The sequence below is a fragment of the Myotis lucifugus genome, unplaced genomic scaffold, assembly GCF_000147115.1.
Source record: "Myotis lucifugus unplaced genomic scaffold, Myoluc2.0 scaffold_181, whole genome shotgun sequence".
Classification (NCBI taxonomy): domain Eukaryota; kingdom Metazoa; phylum Chordata; class Mammalia; order Chiroptera; family Vespertilionidae; genus Myotis; species Myotis lucifugus.
The window spans coordinates 1307544-1330133 of record NW_005871229.1 but is presented as its reverse complement, the minus strand read 5'-3'; the positions used below and the strand labels follow the sequence as shown (position 1 = coordinate 1330133).

At 49.5% G+C, this 22590-nt stretch overlaps 1 protein-coding gene across 1 annotated transcript in view; it reads left to right on the top strand.

The window, feature by feature from the left end:
* Window positions 1-22590, top strand: part of CCDC60 (coiled-coil domain containing 60) — a 97907-nt gene that overhangs the window by 28350 nt on the left and 46967 nt on the right. Inside the window, exon 2 of the mRNA XM_023760415.1 lies at window positions 16926-17005. Coding sequence (XP_023616183.1) covers window positions 16926-17005 — 80 coding nt within the window. The remainder of the gene's footprint in view (window positions 1-16925; window positions 17006-22590) is intronic.

The following is a 22590-nucleotide window of genomic DNA, read 5'->3' as shown; positions in this document are numbered from 1 at the left end:
TCCCAGGGGTTAGAAAAGGGCCTTGGACATGGGGCCTGTGTCCACACGAAGCCAGCGTCCAGAGAGAGAAATGCCAGTCTGTGGCTCCCGCTCCTGGGGACACTTTCAGCGAAGGGATCCAGCGAGGAAGACGGGACTCATTTCACAGACCTGCCCCCGGAGGGAGGTGTGGGCAGGTGGCCCCAGCCGGGGCAGGTGCAGCCGCCAGGCACTAACAAGGGCCTAGGAAGAGAGCGCCCGCGCACTTCTCTGTCCCGAGAACAGTGTTCAATAGCCCTCAGCACCTTGGGCTTAAACATTTTTGAGCCCCAAGACCTCAGCACAATGGCACATCCTTCAGAGGCCCCAGAAAATATCTGTTGAATTATAATAGTCCCAACACACACACACACACACACACACACACACACGCACACACACACACACCATTTACCGACAGCTTGCTATGTGCCAGGTACTTGACCTACAGCGTCTAATGGTCACAACCGCACTGCAGGGCAGGTGTTAAGAGCATCCTCACCTTCTGACAGGTGAGAACAAAGAGGCTCAGAGAGGGTGACGGGCTCATCCAGGGCGACCCCGTCAGGAAGCAGGAGACTGAGGATTTGAGACCCATGTCTGTGTGACACTCAGGTCCATACTCTTTCCTCGTGTCCCCTCCACCCCTCCCTGTAGCTTCTTCCGTGCACTCCCTCGGGTCCTTCCTGCCTGTCCTGAAGGAAGCACGGACAGCGGCCATTGTACTGAGGGCTCACCCCAACCTCCTCGTAGCTCACTGCACCTGCAATGGCCCTATTTCCAGTAAGGTCCCGTTCAGAGGCTCCAGGGGGACAGGGATTGGGGGGAGGACACCATGCAGCCCGTTCTCGATTGTGAAGTGGCAAGACTGTGAGTGGGGATCCAGCCGGGAAGCCGGTCCCACAGAGGGAATGAGGCCTGACGCTGCCATAAAAGCAGGACCCATCGCCACACCAATGACTTGTCTGCGTGCGTCTCTTCTCAAGGGGGAGGGGAGGTAATGACACAGTGACTCCTGTCGGAAGGGACCTTAAAGATCAAACCACCCCCCTTTCCTCTGTTTACGGAGGAAAGTGGTGGGACCAGTGCCGTACAGCCGCGTCGTCCGTCGGGGGGGTCCCTTCCTGTGTGTGAACTGCTTTACCGCACGCTGCCTCTCAGTCAGGGGTCGTGTAGACGGGGCCCCCAGGGGCCGAGGGGCTCATTGGCAGAGCTCAGAGCTGTCTCAGCCGCCCACGTGTATTAGGCCCGCGCCGAGCGCCAGGTGCTGTGCGAGAGGCCTGAGTTCCTGAGCTGCTGCCCTCACGTGTCTGTGACCAAGGAGAGCCCGTTAGGAACGTCCTCGTTTCCCAGGGAGGCACTCGGTGCTCAGTGAGGCTGCGGCCTGCCCAGGTCTCACGGTGGAAGCTGCACTGGGACCAGTGCCAGGTGATCCACAGGCAGTTTTTAAAATGATGATGACGATGATGATGACGACGACATTAATAAAGATATATAGGGGGACGGGTTATAAACATTTGATCAATTCAAGTGGCCCCAATTTGTCTTGATCCCAAAGAGGATGTCTCCATGTCCCCAGTTTGGGATTAAGAAGCTCCGGGAGCTTAGATGACTCACTACTCTCACCGCCCCTGCCCCCCGCCCAGCCCCCGGTCTGTGGGCGACTCCAAAGGAGAGGCACAGGGGCCCAGGAGGTCCCTCCCGTCCAGCCAGGGGCCAGGGCTCCAACTTCATTAATCCCCGTCTCCCTGCCAGCATCCCCCTCGCCCTCCACTGTGCACAAGAAGCCTTTTCCTTCCCTGGGATTAAGGGACCTTTGCAGGTTGTTCAGAATCATGTTCCTTCAAACGAGTGGCCAAGTTCTCTTTTTTCCTTTGAGCCCGAAGTGCCGAGCCAGCTGCTGGGTGGGGAAACGCTGCCTGTCATGCCCAGAGCTCAGGTGGTGTCTGCTTGAGTGGGTTTTTTCTCCCTTTTAATTATTCTTTTTCTGCAAAGGGTTCTGGACTGGCAAATCCCATCGCAAAGCCCCAAGAGGCGCCATGTCCCTCCCTAATGGCCCCAGCAAGGCTGAAGACACAGGGGTGGGCAGGCAGAGGGGGACACCATCAGCCCCACTGACTCAGCCCTGCCTCGTCCCACAGCTGCCTCTGCCCATGGCACTGCCTCCGGGCATCCTACTCAGTCTACCGGTGCCCTCAGTGCCCTCAGTGCGGCCAGAGTAGGAGGTTACCTGTGGGTGGAATCTGAGGCTAGAGCCAGCGTGGCCTCACCCTAAAACATTCTCCAACACACTAACCCTGGTCCATACCTGAAATTGCACCGTTTACCAAGCATCCCATTAAGCTTTGCCTACTGCCTGCACACCTGTGCTCAGGGTGAAAATGCAACTGGCCTGAGTGATAGCCCCTGTCACTCCCACTTTAGTATAAATTAGTCCACAGGTGGTTTCCAGAGGTCAGAGCAGCGGGAGGATACTTGGCACCTTGAGGTGGTGGGTGGGAGTGGGGGGGGGGAGGAACAATGTGGAAAAGTAAATATTTAGACATCACTAGAGAAGGGAAGAAAAGAAGGAAGCCAAAAGCTGTTATGCACCTATTGCGTGCCAGCCTTTGACATCTACATTATTTCTATTTTCGTAACAACCCTCTAAGGTTGGCATTATCATCCACATTTTGGAGTTGACTCAGCAAAGCCCATCCCAGCTAAGTCGTCTAACCCAGTGGTTTCTGGACTTTAGTGGGCACAGGACCCCCCTGGGAGCCTGATGGAAATTCCTGGCCCCACCCCCGAGGTCCTGGTCTTGTATGGGACCCAGGAATTTATAGGTATAATAAGCTCCTAAGTGATCTTATTCACCTGGCTAATGACAGTTCAGAGGATGGGCCAGCTCAGCCTTCTTGGGCCAGTGAGACATGAAAGGAGACTTGCCAGGGGCCTCGGAGAAGGAAGCCTGGACCCTGAGTGCTGCCACAGCCACTTTACAAACATGAGAGGAGGACGTCCGAGAGCAAAGCTGTGGAGACCTGACTCTGCGGGCAGCTCAGTGACACGGCACAACCTGTAAGCCAACCCTGCTCTGGACTCCCTCTCACACGAAGCAATAAACCTCCTAAGTTTAAGCAACACCGGCTGGAGTTTCCTGTTACTTCCAGCTCAAAGCAGCCAGACACTAGTATCATTTTCAAATGGAGAAAGTTTCAGTCCAAGCCCAAGGTCACACAGCTGGTAGCCCACGTCTGCCCAATGCCAAGTATGTTTCCAATTTGCCACCCTGCCTAAGTGGCCTTTTCTCCAATATCTGAGATGACTCCCCATCTACTGTGGCCCAAGTACTTGGGGGTCTTAACCATCTAATCTATCACCAAGAGGTTAACAATTCCATCCATCCGTCCATCTGTCCATCCATCCATTCCTTCACCCATCATCCACCCATCCTTCACCCATCATCCACCCATCCTTCACCCATCATCCACCCATCCTTCACCCATCATCCACCCATCCTTCACCCATCATCCACCCATCCATCCATCATCCACCCATCCTTCACCCATCATCCACCCATCCTTCACCCATCATCCACCCATCCTTCCCTTCATCAAGCATTTATCCTGTGCTTGCATGTCAAGCATTGTGCTCCTTGCTGGTGGTCACTGTAGGTAAGACTCAGTCTGAGTCCTGAAGCACCTCCTCTACATTCTCAAGGCTTTGGCATTGCATTCAAGCCACTGACACCCAGTCCTGTTGAGGTGGCAGATAATAAAAGCCCAATCTTCTTTTATTCAACTCAGATTTATACAGCTTTGGAAAGCTGGATTTTTTTTTAACATCAGTAAAGCAATTCAAGATCTTCAGTCATAGGGATTGTATAAACATTCAACCATCACATTTCCATGTTTATAGAGCATCAAAGTGCACTGCACATTATAAAACTTCTAATTAATCCTCGTAATGCTCTAGTGTCACGAGTAAAGGGCGGATAATAACCCTGTTTTACTGAGGGGACCACGGCCACAGTAATTCTGCAACTTGCCCGTGGTCGTGTGGCAGATCACCTGCATCTTACACCTTCGTTAACAGTACAGCTCATTAATTATAACAATTACATTAACCACTAGTATTTACTGAGGACCCCATAAACCAGCTCCATCCTGAGACCCGACCCTTGTTAGCACCTCGACTCTCCATCACAACCCTAGGAAGTAGGCTCTGTGCCTGAGGAAACTGAAGCTCAAAGAGGTGTTGTATTTGCCAAAGACCCTGGCCCGTGAGCTCGGGTCTATGTGGCTCCAAATCCCATCCCCGGCCTTGCTTTGCTGTGCCTGCTGGGAGTGAGGACCTGTGTGCTTCTGTCCTGACCCTCCCGCTGCTTTACTCTGTGACCTTAGGAAAATCCACAGCCTCCCTGGTGACTGGGTTGCTCATCTGTTCGTGGAGCAGGGAGGGTACGGACTTTGAAACCAAACTGCCCCTCCACCTCTGTCCTTTGCTTATTATGCAACTGGGGAAAGGCAACTAGCCTGCCTGTGACTCCATTTTCTATCCATGACATGCCGTTAATAACAGTCCGATCCTATAAAATGTGCCGCACGAGTGAAATGGGTTCATACGTGTAAAACGCCGACAGCAGCACCTGGCGCTAGGAGGACTCCGTGAACGGCGGCCATTTCCGTATTCCTATCATGGGTTGGGGGGTTGTGCTGGGCAATCGCCCAGCTCTGATGCTCTCCGGTGACTCTGACATTAATGACCTCCCCTGGATTTCCGTCTAGCCACAAGGGAATGGCATAACTCCCCTGGGGTATAGTTTGGGGTCCTTTAGACAAAACACTTGCAATGCACTAACAAAATCACAATCAAGACCCTTTTTGTTGCCAATGATAGAAAAACCCAACCCAGCATGGCCTAACCTAAGCAAAAGAGAAGTGGTCTCAGGTAGACAAGCGTCCAGAGGTCAATCTACTAGCAGCTTCAGCCCATGGTACCTGCCTGCCTTCCTCTCCACTCCCCACCCCTGCCCCACCTGTGTGCTCCACTCGGACTGAGCCATCTTCAGTCGCAAGTTCACGACACCTCCAGGCCTTTGCACGTGCCCTTACTTCCGCCTGCAACACCATCCTCCTTCCTCATCTTTGAGACCCTCCTAGTCCTTCCAGACTCTGCCTGGTCAGAGACCTCACTTCCTTCGTCCCTGAGCCCCTCTGCCCTTGCTTGGTTAGAGGTGTCCACAGCCCCCAAGCCCCCTCCCACCACAGCCTCTGGAACGTGTCTGGTAATTGGCTTAGTTGTCTGACTGCCCCCATGAGACTCTGAGAGGGAGCGTTGGGAAGGGTGGGTATCTGAGTGCTGGGCTGGCACCCTCAGGTGGGCTCAGGAAGCCTTTTTTGAATGAAAGAATATCCGATATGCCCTGGACAGCGGGGAGGAGTCGTTGACAAGTCCAGGGGCAGGAGAACCAGGAGCAAGGCACAGAGTGTGCGAGGGAAGTGAGAAGACCCCAACAATTGTCAAGGGACCCCAACATTGATGGAGTCAGGTCGGTAGGTCTGCACAAGGTTAGGCAGATGGGGCCCACTTGAATCCCAGCTCTAGATAGGATCTTAACCTATCCCAGGTACCAGGTCTCAGAAAGATCTAGAAGGTGTGCCCAGCAAGGACCCTTTGGGACAAGGATCCTCCCCACCCAGGGCACATCCAAGGTGGTTTTACAGAAATCTTTGCAGTTCCTGCACAGAGCCCTGTGCTCTGAAAACACAGATGCTCGCTCCCCTGCCTCCGCGGCCTTTGGCTCCCTACCCCCTCCCTCCCACCTCTCATTTGCTGGCTCTCCCATGCTTGGCCCCAGGAAAACATGGAAATGAGCATTTGACACCATCCAGGGCATGCATCCCTGCTTTCTCTGAAGAAGGGCTCTCGGCTCAGGCTGGCTGTCACATTAAAAAATAATAAGCAGGTTTAGCTTATTATTTCCCCCACCCCATGCTGCCAGCCAGTCTTCTCCGTCCCTCCTCACCCCGGGAACCACGTTTACCAACTCTGAGGAGGAAGGCGGGCGGCTTTTTCCAAACAAGGCTGAACCCCAATTAGTTTCTCAGCAACTTGATACTCGGTGGTGGCGGCCGCGGTTTCTCGTCTAGCGTCGTTATTGATTTGGTCAGAAGTAATTAAAGAGATAATTCTTACTCAATTACATTTCCCTGAATTTCCCGAGGTTGCGCGCTCTGCTCCTTGGCTGTATTTTCTTTTCCAAATTAATTTTGTCTTGACTCCGAAATGAGAATGGATATTTATGCCTGTTAATTTTCATGGGGAGAAAGTGGGGCTCTGTCTTTTAATTCCAACCAGAGCTCTCGCATTCCTATAATTTCTTTTTTTAAAAAAATTCATGTAAAATATACACAAGTTAAAAAGAAAAAAACAGCCAGGGAATTCTTCTACCAGAGAGGAGTCCCTCTTCCTTGCCCACTTCTTACTCTCAATGCCATCCCCCGGCAGCCACTTCTCACACTTTTCATTATTTCTCCCAGGGACCCGAATTATTTAAGTTCTACCTCAATTTCTCAGTTTATACTTAAATCTTAACTGATTTAGTGACTGTCCGCTCTGAAAGATGAGAGGGTCTGGTTTCTTTGTATCCTTACACATCCCCACCCCAACTCCCATCCCCACCCAAATATAAGTTCCTCCACTGGCTAATTATGTCACTTTTCAAAATATGTTACGAGGGCAGTTGGAGTATCACGACAGACACATGCCGGCATACATTTGTCCAAACCCACAGAATGTCCACCGAGAGTGCACCCTACTGCACACCATGGACTCTGTATGGCGGTGTGTCCGTGTAACCGCGTTGCAATGTTCATCCACTGGAACAAATGGACCACTCCGGTGGGGATGTAGATAACGGGGGAGGCTGGTCAGGTGTGGAGGTCGGGGGCATATTGGAACTCTCTGTACTTTCTGCTCAATTTTGCTGTGAACTTAAAACTGCACTAAAAACAAAAAAGTCTTAAAAATGAAAAACAACTCTGTTACACTTGCGTTCTTGCCCCGCTCGCCACAGAGAGTCTCTGGCCCTTACTTTGCAGACCTCATCCGTCTCTGTGCGTCTCCTCTACCTGTGCATCGTCGGGACGGAGAACACCCACATTCTGCTCCAGACCCGCACCTCAGTTTCCCAGGCTTTGTCTGTGAGTTGAGTCTGAAAGTTAAAACTCAACGAATGCTACAGCTATTTTCCACCCCGCGTCCGCTCACTCAACAAATAACGGCCAAGAAACTGTCTGGAGGTGCTTGGTGTTGAGCCAGAGACCAAAGCTGCAGCGGGACAAGGTCACGCTCCTCAAGCGCATCGAAGGCTGGGGTTTAGGCTGGGGTTCAGAGAAGAGAAAAAACACAATTTACAACGTGCACGTAATAGCTGCTTAAATCAGGGGTTTTGAACTTTATGTTAAAAATACGACTATGAGAGAAAAATACGACTCTGAGACATTATAAAGAGGGAAGCAGAATACAGCAACAGCAACATGTTTAACGGGCGCTGCTTGGCTCTTTTAACCTTGTGAACACAAGCAGAGCCCTGTGCGCAAAGCCCGCCCCTGTGCCCTCTCCAGGGGCCCTCGGCGGAAGCGGGCCACCAGCGGGGTCCGCACACTGGGGACTCATCCTTCCTCCAGGACAGAGAAATGGCGACAGCGTCACAGTGGCAGTTCCACTTTCACATGGGTGATTCTCTCTCCCTCTCCTTCCCTCTCTCTGTAAAAATGAATAAAAACATACATATTTAAAAAAAAAAAACAACTGCATGCCCTTTTGTGTGTTTTTAAACCAGATGAAAATGCTACCTGTTCAAAAAAAAAAAAAAAGAAATGAAATGAAACAAAAGGCTTCATCTCTGGTCCTTAGCTCGGGCCTCATCTTTACGCTTATTCCGCTGAAGTGGCTTCGGATGGCTTCTCAGCAGCATGACTAGCCTTCGGGCACTGCTCCTGGGTCTGGATGTCATCACCGCGGATGTCATCACCACCCCTGCCCATCGTCCTCTCCGTCCCACTGTCGGAAACACTTCTCCCTCCACGTCCGTCCCACTCAGTGCGAACGCCGAACCTTCGGCCCAAGCTGGGCTTGATGCCTGCGCACTGCAGCTGGATTATGTTTCCCACCGTCTCCTCCAGTCGCCTGGGACCTCCTTGCGGCAGGAATGGTGCCTTTTTCCGTGTCACAGTCCAGCCAGTTTCTAACTCACGGTAGGTAACTAAGAAAGAGTCGAGCCCTGGCCGGTTTGGCTCAGTGGATAGAGCGTCAGACTGCAGACTGAGGGGTCCCGGGTTCGATTCCATTCAAGGGCACATGCCAGGTTGCGGCTCAATTTCCAGTAGGGGGCGTGCAGGAGGCAGCCGATCAATGATTCTCTCTCATCATTGATGTTTCTATCTCTCTCTCCCTTCCTCTCCGAAATCAATAAAAATATATTTAAAATAAAAGATAGAGTCGAACTAGTCTTGCCCATCCCAGGCTCATGGCATGGTCCATGTCACTGGGCACCAAATGGCATCCTGCCGGCAGCACCATGGAATTACTATCACAGCAGCGTCGGGGTCACATAGAGGCTCATTCCAAGGGGAACTCCAGCCCCCAGCAGCTCTTCTGCTTCTTGGCTCTGCCCCTGCACCACTGGCTTAGCCGGGCTCCGCTTCTGCTTCTCAGGTGGTAACTGGAGTGGACAGTGATTGACCCGCGGGAGCGGGTTTCTCCGGGCCTTTTGCAAAGAAGTCGACTTTATTTCCTTCCGTGGGCTCTTCCCCACCCTGCACATCCCCGCACCAGGTTACTGACACTATAGAAGGAGACTGGCTTTCTTGGGTCCCGACTGGTTTCGTCTCTTTAGGATGAATCGCCAAGAAGCTTGTCTCACTTTCAAGAAAGGGAGTAACTTGTGTGAAAGGTCATACAGGGAGCCCTACAGTGAACCAGACTGGCTGACCTCAGGCAAGTTATCTAACTGATATGGGTCTCAGGTTCCTGAATCAGAAAAAATTAAAAAACCGGAAGAATAATAATTACAACCTTGAACGTTTGGGGTGGTCATGAGGATTCGATGAGAAAAGGCAGGTGAAGTGCCCAGCCCGGGTGTATGTCAAGACACTGCTTTTCCTTCCTGGGGCCACGGCAGACATCGCAAATCAACCAAAGAGCTCTTTTCCGATGATACTGGGCTGCAGGGGGCTCCCAATGGCCAACACTACTGATGGGTGGATTGAAGCAGGCACTGGAGTTGAGTCCATTTGCCATGTCTAGCCTAGCGCATTTCTAGGCACATGGGAGGAGCTGAAGACTCAGGCACTGCTGTGGTTAGTAAGCAGAAGCACCGCCGGCAAGGCGGTGGCCACAGCCTGGGGCTGGCGTCCTGAAACTCCTCCAGGACTCTGAGCAGCAGCCCTGTGGATTCCCATTGGCTGCTGGTGCCCAACAGCTGGACTGCCCGCCTCGCATATCAGTCTTTCAAAAGAGCTTGAGATTAATGCATTTGATTCAAGTTTCTCTATGTCTTTTTTCTTGGATAGCACGTTGGCTGTCGGTCAATCCCAGAGCTAATGGGGGCTCCTTGAGGCTGGTAGCTAATTTTCGTTTCCATGAGATGTGGGAAATCCGGACTTGATTGAAAGCTATAGCATCTAGCGCCACCTACTGTTATATTGCTGCATCACTACCATTGCTGTCTATCTTGGGGTTCTTGATAGCCTTAATCTGCCCTTAATTAGTTTATTTGGAAACATTTTTGTAATTTCTCTCATGCTACATTTTTCATTTGTAATTTGTGATTACATTTTGTAAAAACCCAGAGACTCCTGATATAGTGACAAGGACAGGGACACTGCCTTGGCATGTTTGGTTCACAAAACCTGTGTACCAAGCAGGCCTCTTAGATCCCTCACAGATGTTAGGTGAGACCGGGCAGGTGCCAGTTGGGAGCCCTGATGTACAGAGAACACGTGTGACCTGGTGTCACACAGGGGCCTGGACTCCGAATCCACAGCCTGTTCTCCCCCTGCGTCTGTCGCTCCACCCCTGGCTCACACCTTGTCAGGCCCCTCCACACACAATCCCCATCCCCAAAACGCCAGTGTGTGATGTAGATTCCACTGCAAGTTTCTGGGAAGAGACAGAGGGGAGGGTCACACTGCCTCCCATGGAAGAAAAACCAATAAAACAGTCCTTTAAACTTGTCCCCCCCGCCCCATATGTCCGCTCCTCCCTCCCCGGCCCCAAGGCTCCCTGCACACCCTGCATAATATACGAGTCGCCTTTACTAACTGGGACCATTCATCCTCTCTTTGTGCTTCTCCAGTGCCCGTCCTTCACACTCACCTTCCCTCTCCACAAACCAATCACCACCTTAGAAAACAGGGAAGATTTAAGAAAAGAAAAGAAAAAAACAATAGAATAGTACCTTTCCTTCTGATACGAAGGATTGGTGAGCAAGACTGTATTTTCTGGGAGGCTTAATAGATGAGGACCCAAGTTCTAAATACAAGGAGACTGGATGTATTAGAGTCCTTCAGAGAACAGAACCAACAGGATGCATATAGACACAGACAGAGAGAGATGTACTAGTATTATAAGGAATTGGTTCATGTGATTCCGAAGGCTCACAAGTCCCACCATCTGCCGTTGTCGAACTGGAGAGCGGGAGAGCGGGCAGTGTAAGTTCCGGTCTGAAGGCTGGCGGGCTCAAGACCCAGGAAGAGTCAATGTTTCAGTCGAGTCTGAAGGCAGGGGGAAAACTGATGCCCTAACCAGTGGTCGGCAAACTCATTAGTCAACAGAGCCAAATATCAACAGTACAACGATTGAAATTTCTTTTGAGAGCCAAATTTTTTAAACTTAAACTATATAGGTAGGTACATTCAACTTTAAATTCAACTTTAAGTCTTCCGTTTTTCTTTGCTTCTTCTTTGTAGCCATCTCAAACAGGGCACCTAAAAAATGTTTCATTTTATAATAATAAAGCCACCAACACAAAAGAATTACAATTCTTAAATTGATGACAAAAATACCCGTAGGATTTGCAGCTCGTTGGAAAAATACAGGTAACTTCATGCTTCGAGTAGGTACTCTTGTCACCCGCGTGCGATTTGCAGATGCGACTAGCACTAACCACTGCACAATGAGACTGCTGACTGACTGGCTCACTCAACTCGTGCATGAATCGCACACGCCTTCCCTGCGCCGCGTCTCCTGTCGCCATCGCCCGCCGCCTGACCGACCGACACCCCCCACTTCTAATGACACTTCTTCAAAATAGACTCGCCCAGGCCGAAAACCGACTTCTGTGCATGGGCCACGAAGTTTCAATCGCACTGTACGTGTGCACCCACACGTGGTATTTTGTGGAAGAGCCACACTCAAGGGGCCAAAGAGCCGCATGTGGCTCGCGAGCCGCGGTTTGCCGACCACTGCCCTCGCGCAAAGGCCGTCAGGCAAGAGAGCTTCCCTCTTATTGGGAGCAGCCTTTTGCTCTACTCAGCCCTTCAACTGATGGGATGAGGCCCACCCACATCAGCGAGGACAATCTGCTCTACTCAGTCTATCAACTTAAATGTTAAACTCCTCCAAAACACGCTCAGAGAAACACCCATTGGCCAAAATACATGACTGCTCTGTGTCCCAGTCAAGTTGAAACTCCAAATTAACCATCACAACAGGATTCTAGTCTTGGCTCTGACAGGTGACCAGCTATGGGACCTAGGATAACACCCTCTGTGCTTCCTCCATTTCTCCTTCTGTCAAATGCGTCTGTTAGTCACTGTCCAAAAGAGGCAACTGAGGCTGGTGGCACAAAATGCTCAGCACAGTGTTGATGTGCAGCAATTCCACAACTTGTCAATTTAGGAGACAGGCATTCCCTCTTTCCACAGCCCACCCCACTCACAAAGAAGCTCCACCTCTTACTACCTGTGTGACCTTGAAGAAGTGGCTTAATCTCTCAGATCCTGGACTTCCTTTTCAATAAAATAGGAGTGAGGATAGCTCATGGTTGGCATGAGGATTAAGTAAAACAATGGGAACAACACTCCCTCCCCCAGTCTCCCCACCCCGCACGAGGTGAGCCGCTCTCAGCTGCTCTCATGGTGGGGCGTTCTCCGCCAGAGTGGATGCTGCTGGCGACAGATATGGGAAGTGTTTTATAAGAGTTAAAGGTCCCTTTGATGGTGGGATACACCACACTGACACTCAGATAGATGATAGGATCTCGGGTTCAATCCCAGTCAACCCCTGGTCAGGGCAACTAACAGGAGGCAACTAATCGATGTTTCTCTATCTCTCCCCAGCCTTTCCCTTCCTCTCTCTCTCAAATCAATAAAACCATACCCTCAGGTGAGGATTAAAATTTTTTAAAAGAATTCAATAGCATACTTCATCATATTTCAGCTTGGAGGGTCTGCATGGGAATAGGTAGGTACCTGCCTTATCTTTATGACAGACACTTCACTCTCACTACCATGGCACCAACAAAGGCTTAAGTATCAGTGTGCAAGCCAAGATCCCTGGGCTCACCATGGAGTCTACCAACTCTCTACCTTGTGCCAACTCCCTACCTCGTGCCTTACAGCCTCTCCATAATGCGTCTGAAATGTGTTCGTCCTACTGCCTGCTCCTCCCTCCCCCCTCACCGCTCGACAGAACATCCCAGCTGTTCCCCTGATGTCTGTATCAGCCCAAGTACATTTAGCAGGAATTCATTTCCATCTCAATCTGATTCTAGGAAGTAGATCATATTATAAGAAATAACAAAGATGAGTTGGGAACACTCTTTCATAAAAGAAAAGAGAACCACAGATATTTAAAAGATTGGCTTTCCGGCCATGGCCTTCGGCAAATCATCTTGATTTTCTGTCGTATAAAAATGTTTGTGACTAAAATCTAACACAATTCAGTGGGCATGCTTTGGAGGTAATATCTGTACATTAATAACTGGCAACTGCTCTCCCTTATTTCACCCCCACTACACATGATGCAGCGGGGGCAGAATGAGGTAGAATTACGAACACGTGCTTTGATGTCACTTGAATTTGAGTTCAAATCCAGACTCAGCCTCTTACTAATAGCGTGGTGTTTGAAGCCGCAGGTGGCTCCTCTATGAAATTGGAAGAATAATACGACCAGGTCTAAATGGACTCCTGCACTTGGGATCCTGTACGGCACATAGACGAACAATAATGTTACTGGTAGGACAGCCTTAGCGCCATTTCACAGATGGGGAAACAGACTCAGGGAGGTGTGTATGTAACTTGCCTGCGATGATGCAACACCTAAGTGCAGAGCTAGGGTGCCAACCTGAGCCTTTCAGACAACAAAGCAAGCTCTCTCCCTGTATTCCTGCACCTCCCACTTCTCACCAGCACATGAATTTTTTAAACAGTTCCAGCACATGAATTTTGTTGTTGTTGTTAATCCTCACCCGAGGTTATTTTTACAATGATTTTTAGAGAGAGTGGGAAAGAGGGAGGAAGAGAGAGAGAAACATTGATGTGAGAGAGACACACCAATTGGTTGCCTCCTGCACATGCCTTGACCAAACATGCAACCCAGGTATGTGCCCTTGACTGGGAATTGAACCCATGTCCCTGGTGCTCGGCCTGACACTTTAACTACGGAGCCACATTAGGGCCCAGCACATGAATATTAATGTGAATATACCTCCCCCCCAAATCATTCCCACCTAAGTCTTCTATGAGTCTGTCTGAGTTCTCTCCTCTCCCCCCCCCCCAACCCAACACACATATATCAGTGTTTACCCTGACTCGTGACTGAACACCTGGTATTTCTCACAGTCCTGCTCCCAAGACCCCTTAACAGATGGGTCAGAGAAAGGCCATCTGCTGTAGAAAAAAGGTAGACAGGCCAGAGATTCAACTCTGTTTTCCAGGAAACAAAAAAATGGAGGCATCCCCCACATTTTGCAAAGCACTGGAAAAACAGAAAGCTCTTAGGGCCAGTGGCACTCCCAGGGGATGCAAGGACAGAACACTGAAGTCAGCTGCATTACGATGGCTTCTATGAAACCCGGCTGGCCGGGAGCAGTCAGAGAGAGCAAGATCAGGGACATCCAATCGGCTTTTATTTTCTCCTAAATTTTTATCTTTTCCTGATTTTTCTACCGTGTTCATTAGTTAGTTTCATAACCAAAATACAATCTTAAATGTAGAGTTGAATTGCAAATGTGTTACTTGGGTCGGGAGACACATTCATCAGTGTCAGGGAGGAAATACTTAGCACCAGGTTGTTTATCAACGATAAGGACCTGAAGGGCGTGAGGCATAGAACACACAGTTCTGATGCAAGAGGAGGTGGGCCACACAGATCTGCAGTACACAGCACTTCTCGGGAAAGAAGCCGGCAGAAGTAGGAGGTCCTGGATTCCCTAGACACGTGGGTTTCGTTAGTGATTTTGAGGGGACGGAGTGGGGAGGAAGAACTCTGGATATGCGTCTAAGCCGTGGAAAATTCTGGGGGTCTCGGGCTTAGGATCAAAAGATAAGGAATACACAAAGTTACCATCTGCAAAGGGGAAACCAGCTTGAGAGTCCCAAAATAGCTGGTCGGCACCTGAAGCCAAGTATTTGCATAAACTATAACCATAATCCTTTTTTTGACCTTCATTTCCATTTCCTGCTCCCACAGGGTGCTGGTCCCTGTGAACTGCATTTCCCAGCACCCTTTCCAGCTGGCTTCCGGGGAGGGGGTGGAGCCTTCCTTCTTGGCTAGTCTCGAGCTTACCTGGCCATCACTAACTTGGCTTTTCAGCTCTTGCAACTCCTTTGGACCTGCTCCCCTAAGTTAAATTCCCCGAATTGAACTACCCGCATGAGCTCTGATTTCCTGCCTAGACCCTGCAGTGTGCTTAATACCGTGCATTACAATAAACTATTAACTTTCATCATTTCCGACATTTAGATTACTCAACTTAAAATAGCATTGAAAAATCACATTTTGCTTATATTGGTAGAATTAGTCAGAATTGCTTTATAAACATGAAAAACACTATTATTTTACTACAGAAGTAATATATGTAAATTAGTTTAAAATTAAGGGAAAAAGATAACCCCACGTTGAAAATTATTATTTATGTAGAATTCAAATGCCCTGAGATAATATTGCTATTGACAGCTTGTTATATTTCCTTCCAGCTTGTTGTATAATTAAGCATAAACTTTGCCATGTATCGATGGCAAACATAATTTATGTCAGGTTATACAAAGTTTTAGAAATTTCTATCGATTTTTATAAATATAAGTCTTAAAACTCTCCATGATCTAAGTACTTCATATTTTGTAACATGTACATTGATAGCCACAATAAATAAGTACTAGCACCAAATTCAAATGCATCACATACCACTGTCTGGAGAGACTGCGATTTATCCCCCCAGTGCCTACTGCTCACACGGAGATGTTCACTATTGTTCACCGGCTGCTATAGACATCCTCACAGGCGCCTTTTCATCCCTACGCATGGTTTCCTTGGCTAGAACTGGAGCTGCCGGGTGAAAGGAAATGTATCCCAAGGCTTGTCGTCCATGTGGTGGTAGTGCCATCAGAAGGGATTCTTGGAGGCCCTGTAAATTCTGGCTTGTGTCCATATCGAATGGTGTTTGTAAACCCCCTGACAAGCAGACTGCCCTCACTCAAAGCCCATTATTACTGCCAGCTTATTACCACTGCAATTGAACAATGGTCATAAAGAAGATGGTTTCCTGAGAATCCACTGAAATGCTGACATGATTGCGGGGCGTGTGGGGAGGCTCTTGTCCTGCTAAAGTGTTGTGTCAAGTTGAGGACACAATTCGCTTTGCTGCTCTAGATTGTTCGGCACCCATTAGGTCAATACAGATTCACTCCGTTCCAATAGTGTGAATTCCTGGTGCCCAGGCAACTGAAATTAGGTGGGATTTGGGGGGTGGGGGTGATGCCTGAAATGTGGACAGTGTTGTCGTTTCTTCCTGAGGAGGGTGAAACGAGACGTTTATGAGAGGGATGGGTACATGGCGATGACATCAAGCAGGGTTTTGATCACATATTTTCAAATTATCTGGTGAGGAAATTTGAGTGTGTGTGTGTGTGTGTGTGTGTTTGTCCATAAGTATGTTTCATTCACAATGTATTTTAAGAAAGTCACTCTGGTCCTGAAGGAAAGAGTGAGTGGGGTGCGTAAAAGAAGAGAAGGATGAGGAAGAGGCAACCTGATTTTCCTGCTCGAGCTCAACATGGCCAATCCCACTGCCTTCACTGCAAAACGCACCAGGACAGGGGGCATCTGATTTGGAAGTGAGAGGGGGTAAGAGGACTAGTCTGCCTTGGCACGCCGGGGAGCGTACTTTAAAGAGCAATTTTATGGTTGCAGGAAACAGAAAAGCCAACGCACACTGGTTTAAATAATAAAGGAAACGTTACAAAGTCCGGGTCCTAGTGAAGCCTGACCAGTTCAACAAGGCACCCTGAGGTCACTTTTTCTTTGAAGATAGTACTAATAAGAGAAGCCTCATTTTCCAAATGCTTGCTGTGCGTCGGGAATTTGGCAATTAATTTCATTGTCGCAACACGGTAGGAATTAGGCCCCGGTTCTGCCAATGAAACCGAGGCCCAGAGAGGTGGAGTAATTTGTCCAAGGTCACACAGCCAGTCACCGGACAGAACCAGGATCAGAGCTCAGGTCTGCCTGTCTCCAAAGCCCTTGCTATTCCCACTGTCCCACATGCCCCTCGTTGGTGTGGAAAGGACGCTGGGCTGCCCAGACCCCCTCCAACCTGAACAGACACCTCAGATGAACACGTGAGCCTCCTGCAGCCTGGATCCACTTGTAACAGTTGTACTAACGTGTTTTTCTTTCACTTCTTGGCTTCCCATCAGATCCCAGAGAAGTCATTGAAGAACATCAAGTATATGGAGAAGGAAGTAATGAACCTCAAAAAAGACCTGATGCGCAGCCGGTGGGTGAGCCCAGCATGGAATAACCCAGACACAGCCTGACAGGGATGACCAGGCTCCGGGGTGGCGGCCACAGGTCCTTGCCAGGTCCCGGTGCCCTGCCCCCACCCTGACTGACAGAAGGGCAACGCTGTAAGGATGCATTTCCTGGTTGGACTTTTCCAAAGAGCACCTGTACCAGACTTCTGTCCCCACTCGTGCGTGCCAGTCCCCTGCCTAGAGTTCCCTCTGCTTTCCCGCCTGGACCCGAGTCCACTTCAAGAGCGTCCCCGTACTCTCCAAGTCGTTTCTTTTCACTCCAGGTCTGCAGCATGGTAGCTGGGAGTCGGGTAGGCTCGGTCTCAGTACGGGCCCTGCAACCTCCCACTGGTGACACTGGAGGACTCATTTAACCTCCCCGAGTCTCTGGGTCCTCACCTGTGAAATGAATATAATGTGAGGCTGTTAGAAGCCGCGGGTGAAATGCCCCTGTATGGCCTTAATACAGTGCCCTTCCCCGGCCCACCAATCCCTTCCCTCCATGAGAGTGTGAGCAAACTCAGATCTAGGGCCATATTCATCCCCAGGCGGTGAGAGGGGATTGGTTCCTTCTCCCCTTACCTCCTCCCTGGGAGCTGGAAGGATCCAAGGTGTGATCATTTATGGGGCCCTGGGCCAAGCAACTCAAGGCAGAGTAAGAGATGGAGGCTCTCTTAGCAAAAACTGCACAAGGCCATGCCCAGGAGGGTAATGCAGGCAGCAAGGTCTGTTTATCTGAGCGTCTCCCGCTCAGGCCAGACCACAGCGCAAATCACAGCGAGACGTTTCCTTTCTTCACCTCCACCATCCGGAAGCTCCTCCTCCTCCACGGCCCAGCCGCACCCCACCCTTGACGTGTCCTGCAGCACAACTTGATGGAACTGGAGGACTGAGCCCCACAGGAGGAGGGATGGTGCAGGCAAAGAAGGCGGGGAGAAGGGAAGGGTGAAAGGGACTAGGGCGGGGGTCAAGACAGGACGCCAGAGAATGATCTCTCACCACTGACCATGGGAGGAATGGCCGTGTCAGCTCTGGGGGGTCTCTGGGCACCCACTGTCCAGCAGAAACATAATGCAAGCCATGGGTAGCCGCACTCAAAAAGTAAAGTGAATCTGGTGAAAGTAATTCTAATTATATATTTTACTTAACCCAATATACCCGAGGTATTATCATTCAACCTGTAATCAGTAAGAAAAAGTATTAATGAGACACTTTACATTCTGCTTTGAACACATGATGAAAAGTGATGAAAAACGATGATGAAAAACCCAAGTGTATTTTACCCTTAGAGAACGTATCAATTTGGGCCAAACATATTCCAAGTACTCAATAGTTGTTATGAATTGAATTGTGTTCCTTTTAAAATTCTTATCTTGAAGACCTACCCCCCCCCATGTGACTGTAAAGACAAGACTATTAAAGAGGTAATTAAGATTAAATGAGGTCATAATGTTAGGGCCCTAACCAATATAAGTGATCTCCTTATAAGAAGAAGAAGAGGTACCAGGAATATAAATTCACAAGAAAAGGCCATGCCAGGACACAGCGAGAAGGTGCCCTCTGCAGGTCAAGGAGAGAGAAGCCTCAGGAGAAACCAACCCTACTGACACCTTGATCTTGGGCTTCCAGCCTCCCGAACGGGGAGAAAATGCCTGTTGTTTAAGCCAGTCAGTCTGAGGAATTCTCTGACAGCCTGGCCACACAAACGTAATAGCCAAGGTCGAGATAATGCTGCAGAGAACGTTCCCGGCTCAAGGGGGCTGATGGGTCTCAGTCTCAGAGTCTCACATGAAGCCAAACTCAAGGGTTTGTGGCTGTGAGAATTGAGAGCTAGGATCCGCAGGGACTCTTCTGTTAGTTGTGGACATGCTGGCCTCCACAGTGTTGGAAAACAGGCTGGAGGGCTTTTGAGGCTGATGCCTTGGGAAGCCTAACGCCCCAGGGACAGGGAAGACGTAGGGTCAGGAGGCCAAGAGTTATCTGAGTGGGGACAGCATCCTGGCTGAAGATGAACCTCCAATGGGATTTGTGCTCGGCCCCATGGCTGTGCTTGGAGGATATCCCAGGCTTCAGAAGGAATGGTGCTGAGGGAACCTGGATCAGAGGTGAGGTCCAAAATACAGAACCATCTGCATGCCGTGGCATCCATCACTAGGAACAGACCCTGGCCATACCCAGCCATGAAGACCATGTCAGTTCTTAGCAGCTGAATATTACCAGCCTTGAGGTGGATAATTCTAAACCAGATCCCCAGCTACAGACCAGAATCTCTAGAGCCCGAGAACTGAGAATTTCCACAATAATCTTTAGAGTAGACAAGAGCCGAGAGGAGAAGTACCAAGAGATGCTTTGAGCTGTGTTAAGTCCCAGACACCAAGCCTCACCCGACCCAGCCCAAGGAGGGCAACAAGCAGGGGTGAGCCCGCTTGTAACCAGAACCAATTGCTAAATTTTCAGGAAATTTGCAAGCCAATTACCAAACACAGCTATTGTTAAAAATTAAATTGTGTAAACGTACAATTAAATACATGATATTAAAACAAAGGCAATAGAAACTTGAAACTCATCATTTCCTAACGATTTCATACATTTCCCTGTTGTTATCTATGCTCTTGAGGTTATTTCTGTCTGATGGGAAGAGTATAAATGGAGCTACCGCAAATTTCTTCCCAGCCCCGCATTCACTCACATCACACTGGTCGCTCAAAATCAGCCACGAAGGGTATATTTATGTCACAGAAATCAGCAAACGCTACAAATCAGGGCTGGCTTGTCCCCTCCGAGTTAAACACTCCTGGGAACATGGCCCCCAAAATAACCAGGGTTGAACTTCCCACTCACCCAGTATAACAGAGGGGCTTGACCAAAGGGCGATATAGAAGTGGCTTTTCTGCCACCCTTGACTTGGCAAGCTGAGTCTCTCTCTCCTGCCAGACGCATTTACCGTGGCCCTGAAACTAGCTCGAATGTAACATCCTCATGGAACAGGCTAGCCTGGCCAAGGTCTGGACGTGGAGGAGAAGGTGGGGGAAGCCAGGCAGAAAAGCCACAAGCAAGAAAACAAGAATCGACAATAAAACGTTCCAGCTGGCCACTCTCTGGATCCCACTGACATTTCAGGAAGCGCCGATTCCCCTTCCAAAGGAAACACCCTGTTTTCCAGGGGAATCACCTCTTCGAAAAGAGATCTAACCCCATGGCCCCATCTCCCAGGGTTAAATGAGGCGAAATATTAGCACAGAGGAGGATGTCTTTTCCACGTAATGTTTTCCAAGTCTGCTTTGCCTATTAGAATCCAGCCAAACACCTTGACTATCTGCTAGCAGCTAGACTGTTATTTAATACTTCGTAATTCAATCGCACCATCCCTGGCTTCATAGCCAATTGAACACGATGCTAAAAAGAATAAAAACCTAACTGCTGTCCTCTTCGCGGCTCCGCCAGATGTTTGGCGGCCGAGCAGCCCGCTATGCCCTTACTTGCCCCATTTCTCCTGCGCCAGTCCACACAGGAGCATCTGCGCATGCCCAGTTCTCGGACCGGTTGACTGCGGACACCAACCACGTCCCTTCCCCCGACGCTGCGGTGCTTTGCATTGGGAGTGTTTTAAGGAAAAGAAACACCTCGGCAACTCGAACAACTGAAAAGTTGGACCTGAAGCCATGATCTCCCCGTGGTCATGTTTCCTTAGGTCCAGGCAATAGCAAATGCACAGTGAGGAGCAAGCCCCCTCCGGCAGACCCGGCAGGGCACGCATTATGCACGTGCTCATGGGGTCTGAGACTTGGCTTTCTAGCTGCCTTCGATGGACAATTGATATCAGGCAATTGAAAGAACAAGGGTGGGTTTTGGCCATGGAAGAAACTCTTTTCTTTGTCTGAGGTTGACATGGCTCCTCCTTTGTTTTTTGTGCACATTCATTTTCTTCGACAAATATTTATTGAGTACCAGGTATCGCCTGGTGTACGCGGGCATCCTTGTAAAAGCTGGAGGTAGGGCAAGGAACAAAACAGACAAGATTCCTGTGAATGGGAGACAACGATGTGTGTTATAATGGGGTATACTAACCTCACCCAATCCCTTTATGAACGAGGCTGATTTTAATTAGTGAATTTAAATAGCTGGAAAAAATGTCGTTGACCTCAGACGTTTATCAATTGTTCTCGGTAGCTTCTACATCTCATCATTCAACACCCAGGACCTCCACATCCATAGCCTGTAACCCAGAAGGTCCTCATTTAGAAGTTCGAGCCTGATTCTTCCCACAGCCCCCTCCCCTGGATTTAAGACTTGCCTCAAAGCCCCAGAGCATTTAAGATCATGGATTTATATACTGGTCAATACCCTGGATGCAGGCAAAGTGAAGGCTTCTGAATTGCACTTTATAAATCATTCAAAGAAGACCTTAGTGCACCTCCCCCCCCGCACCCCATCACATCAACCTCATACCCTGCAGCCAGCAGGCAGACATTAATAAAGGCAAATGCTTGGCCCCATGTCCTTAGCCCAGAACCGATAAACACAGCCACACACCCAAAGGGTAGGTCACTGCTGAGGGCTGGAGGAACCTGGCTCAAGTTAATTGCATTTTTATCATCGTGAATGTGACCTGGGTTTCCTGCCCATTTTTTTCTCTGTTTCTGGTGTCTTCCTGTGTCTTTGACGCCTCTAGTTAGCCATAGTTCTAGGGCAAGTTTTCTTCTCCGCTTCTCTTGCACCACTCTCCACTGAAGGCGAATGTCCTTTTGTTCCCTTTCCTTGTGGCCAGGGCTGCCTCAGAGGATTCCACATCATAAGGAATTTAACTAGAAGATCAAAGTTGAGCATCAAAATATCTTGAGCCCTTGAGCCTTTTGTCACATAAGGGTCTACTCAAAATGTTGTTTTCTGAAATTCTTCCCCAGATAACAGGTAGTGTGCTCAGTCTTACAGCCGGGCTTGGAGGGCTCACATAGCACAGTTGAAAATTCACTGGCTTTGGAGGCAGCTGTGGGGTCAAGTCCCAGCTCTACCAGTTATTAGCTGGGTAGCCATGGAGCAAATCCATTCACTTCTGTAGACCTCAGTTTCTTCTTCTGTGATATGGGATACAGCATAGTGGGTGATTAAGAAATACCGTTGAATGAATGAATGCAGGCATGCTGCGGAATTCCCCTGGCATTTCCTAGGCATCAGGCTCAGGGGAGCGGAGGGAAGAAGGTGGGTGACTAGATGCATCCTTAAAAAGATCATGTGGTAGGCTGGGCCGGGAAGGAACCTACTTCAGGGCAGCAAGCACAGGGCCCGCTTCTGTCCCATGAGCCCACACAGGCTTTGAGCCAGACTTCTTGGGTTCAAATCCCAGCTCCACCACTTACAAGCCACGTAGTGATGAACGACCTGCCTAGTTTCTCTGATCCCCAAAATGGAGAATTATAAAAACACTTTCTCCCCCTCACAGGGCTGTTGTGAGGATTAAATGAATACACACAAAGCACTCAGAAGAGTGCCTGGCCATGGTCAGTGCTCAGTAAATGGTAGCTGTGTGCATTACACCATTCACGTTCCCGAGTGACTGTTTTACATGGAT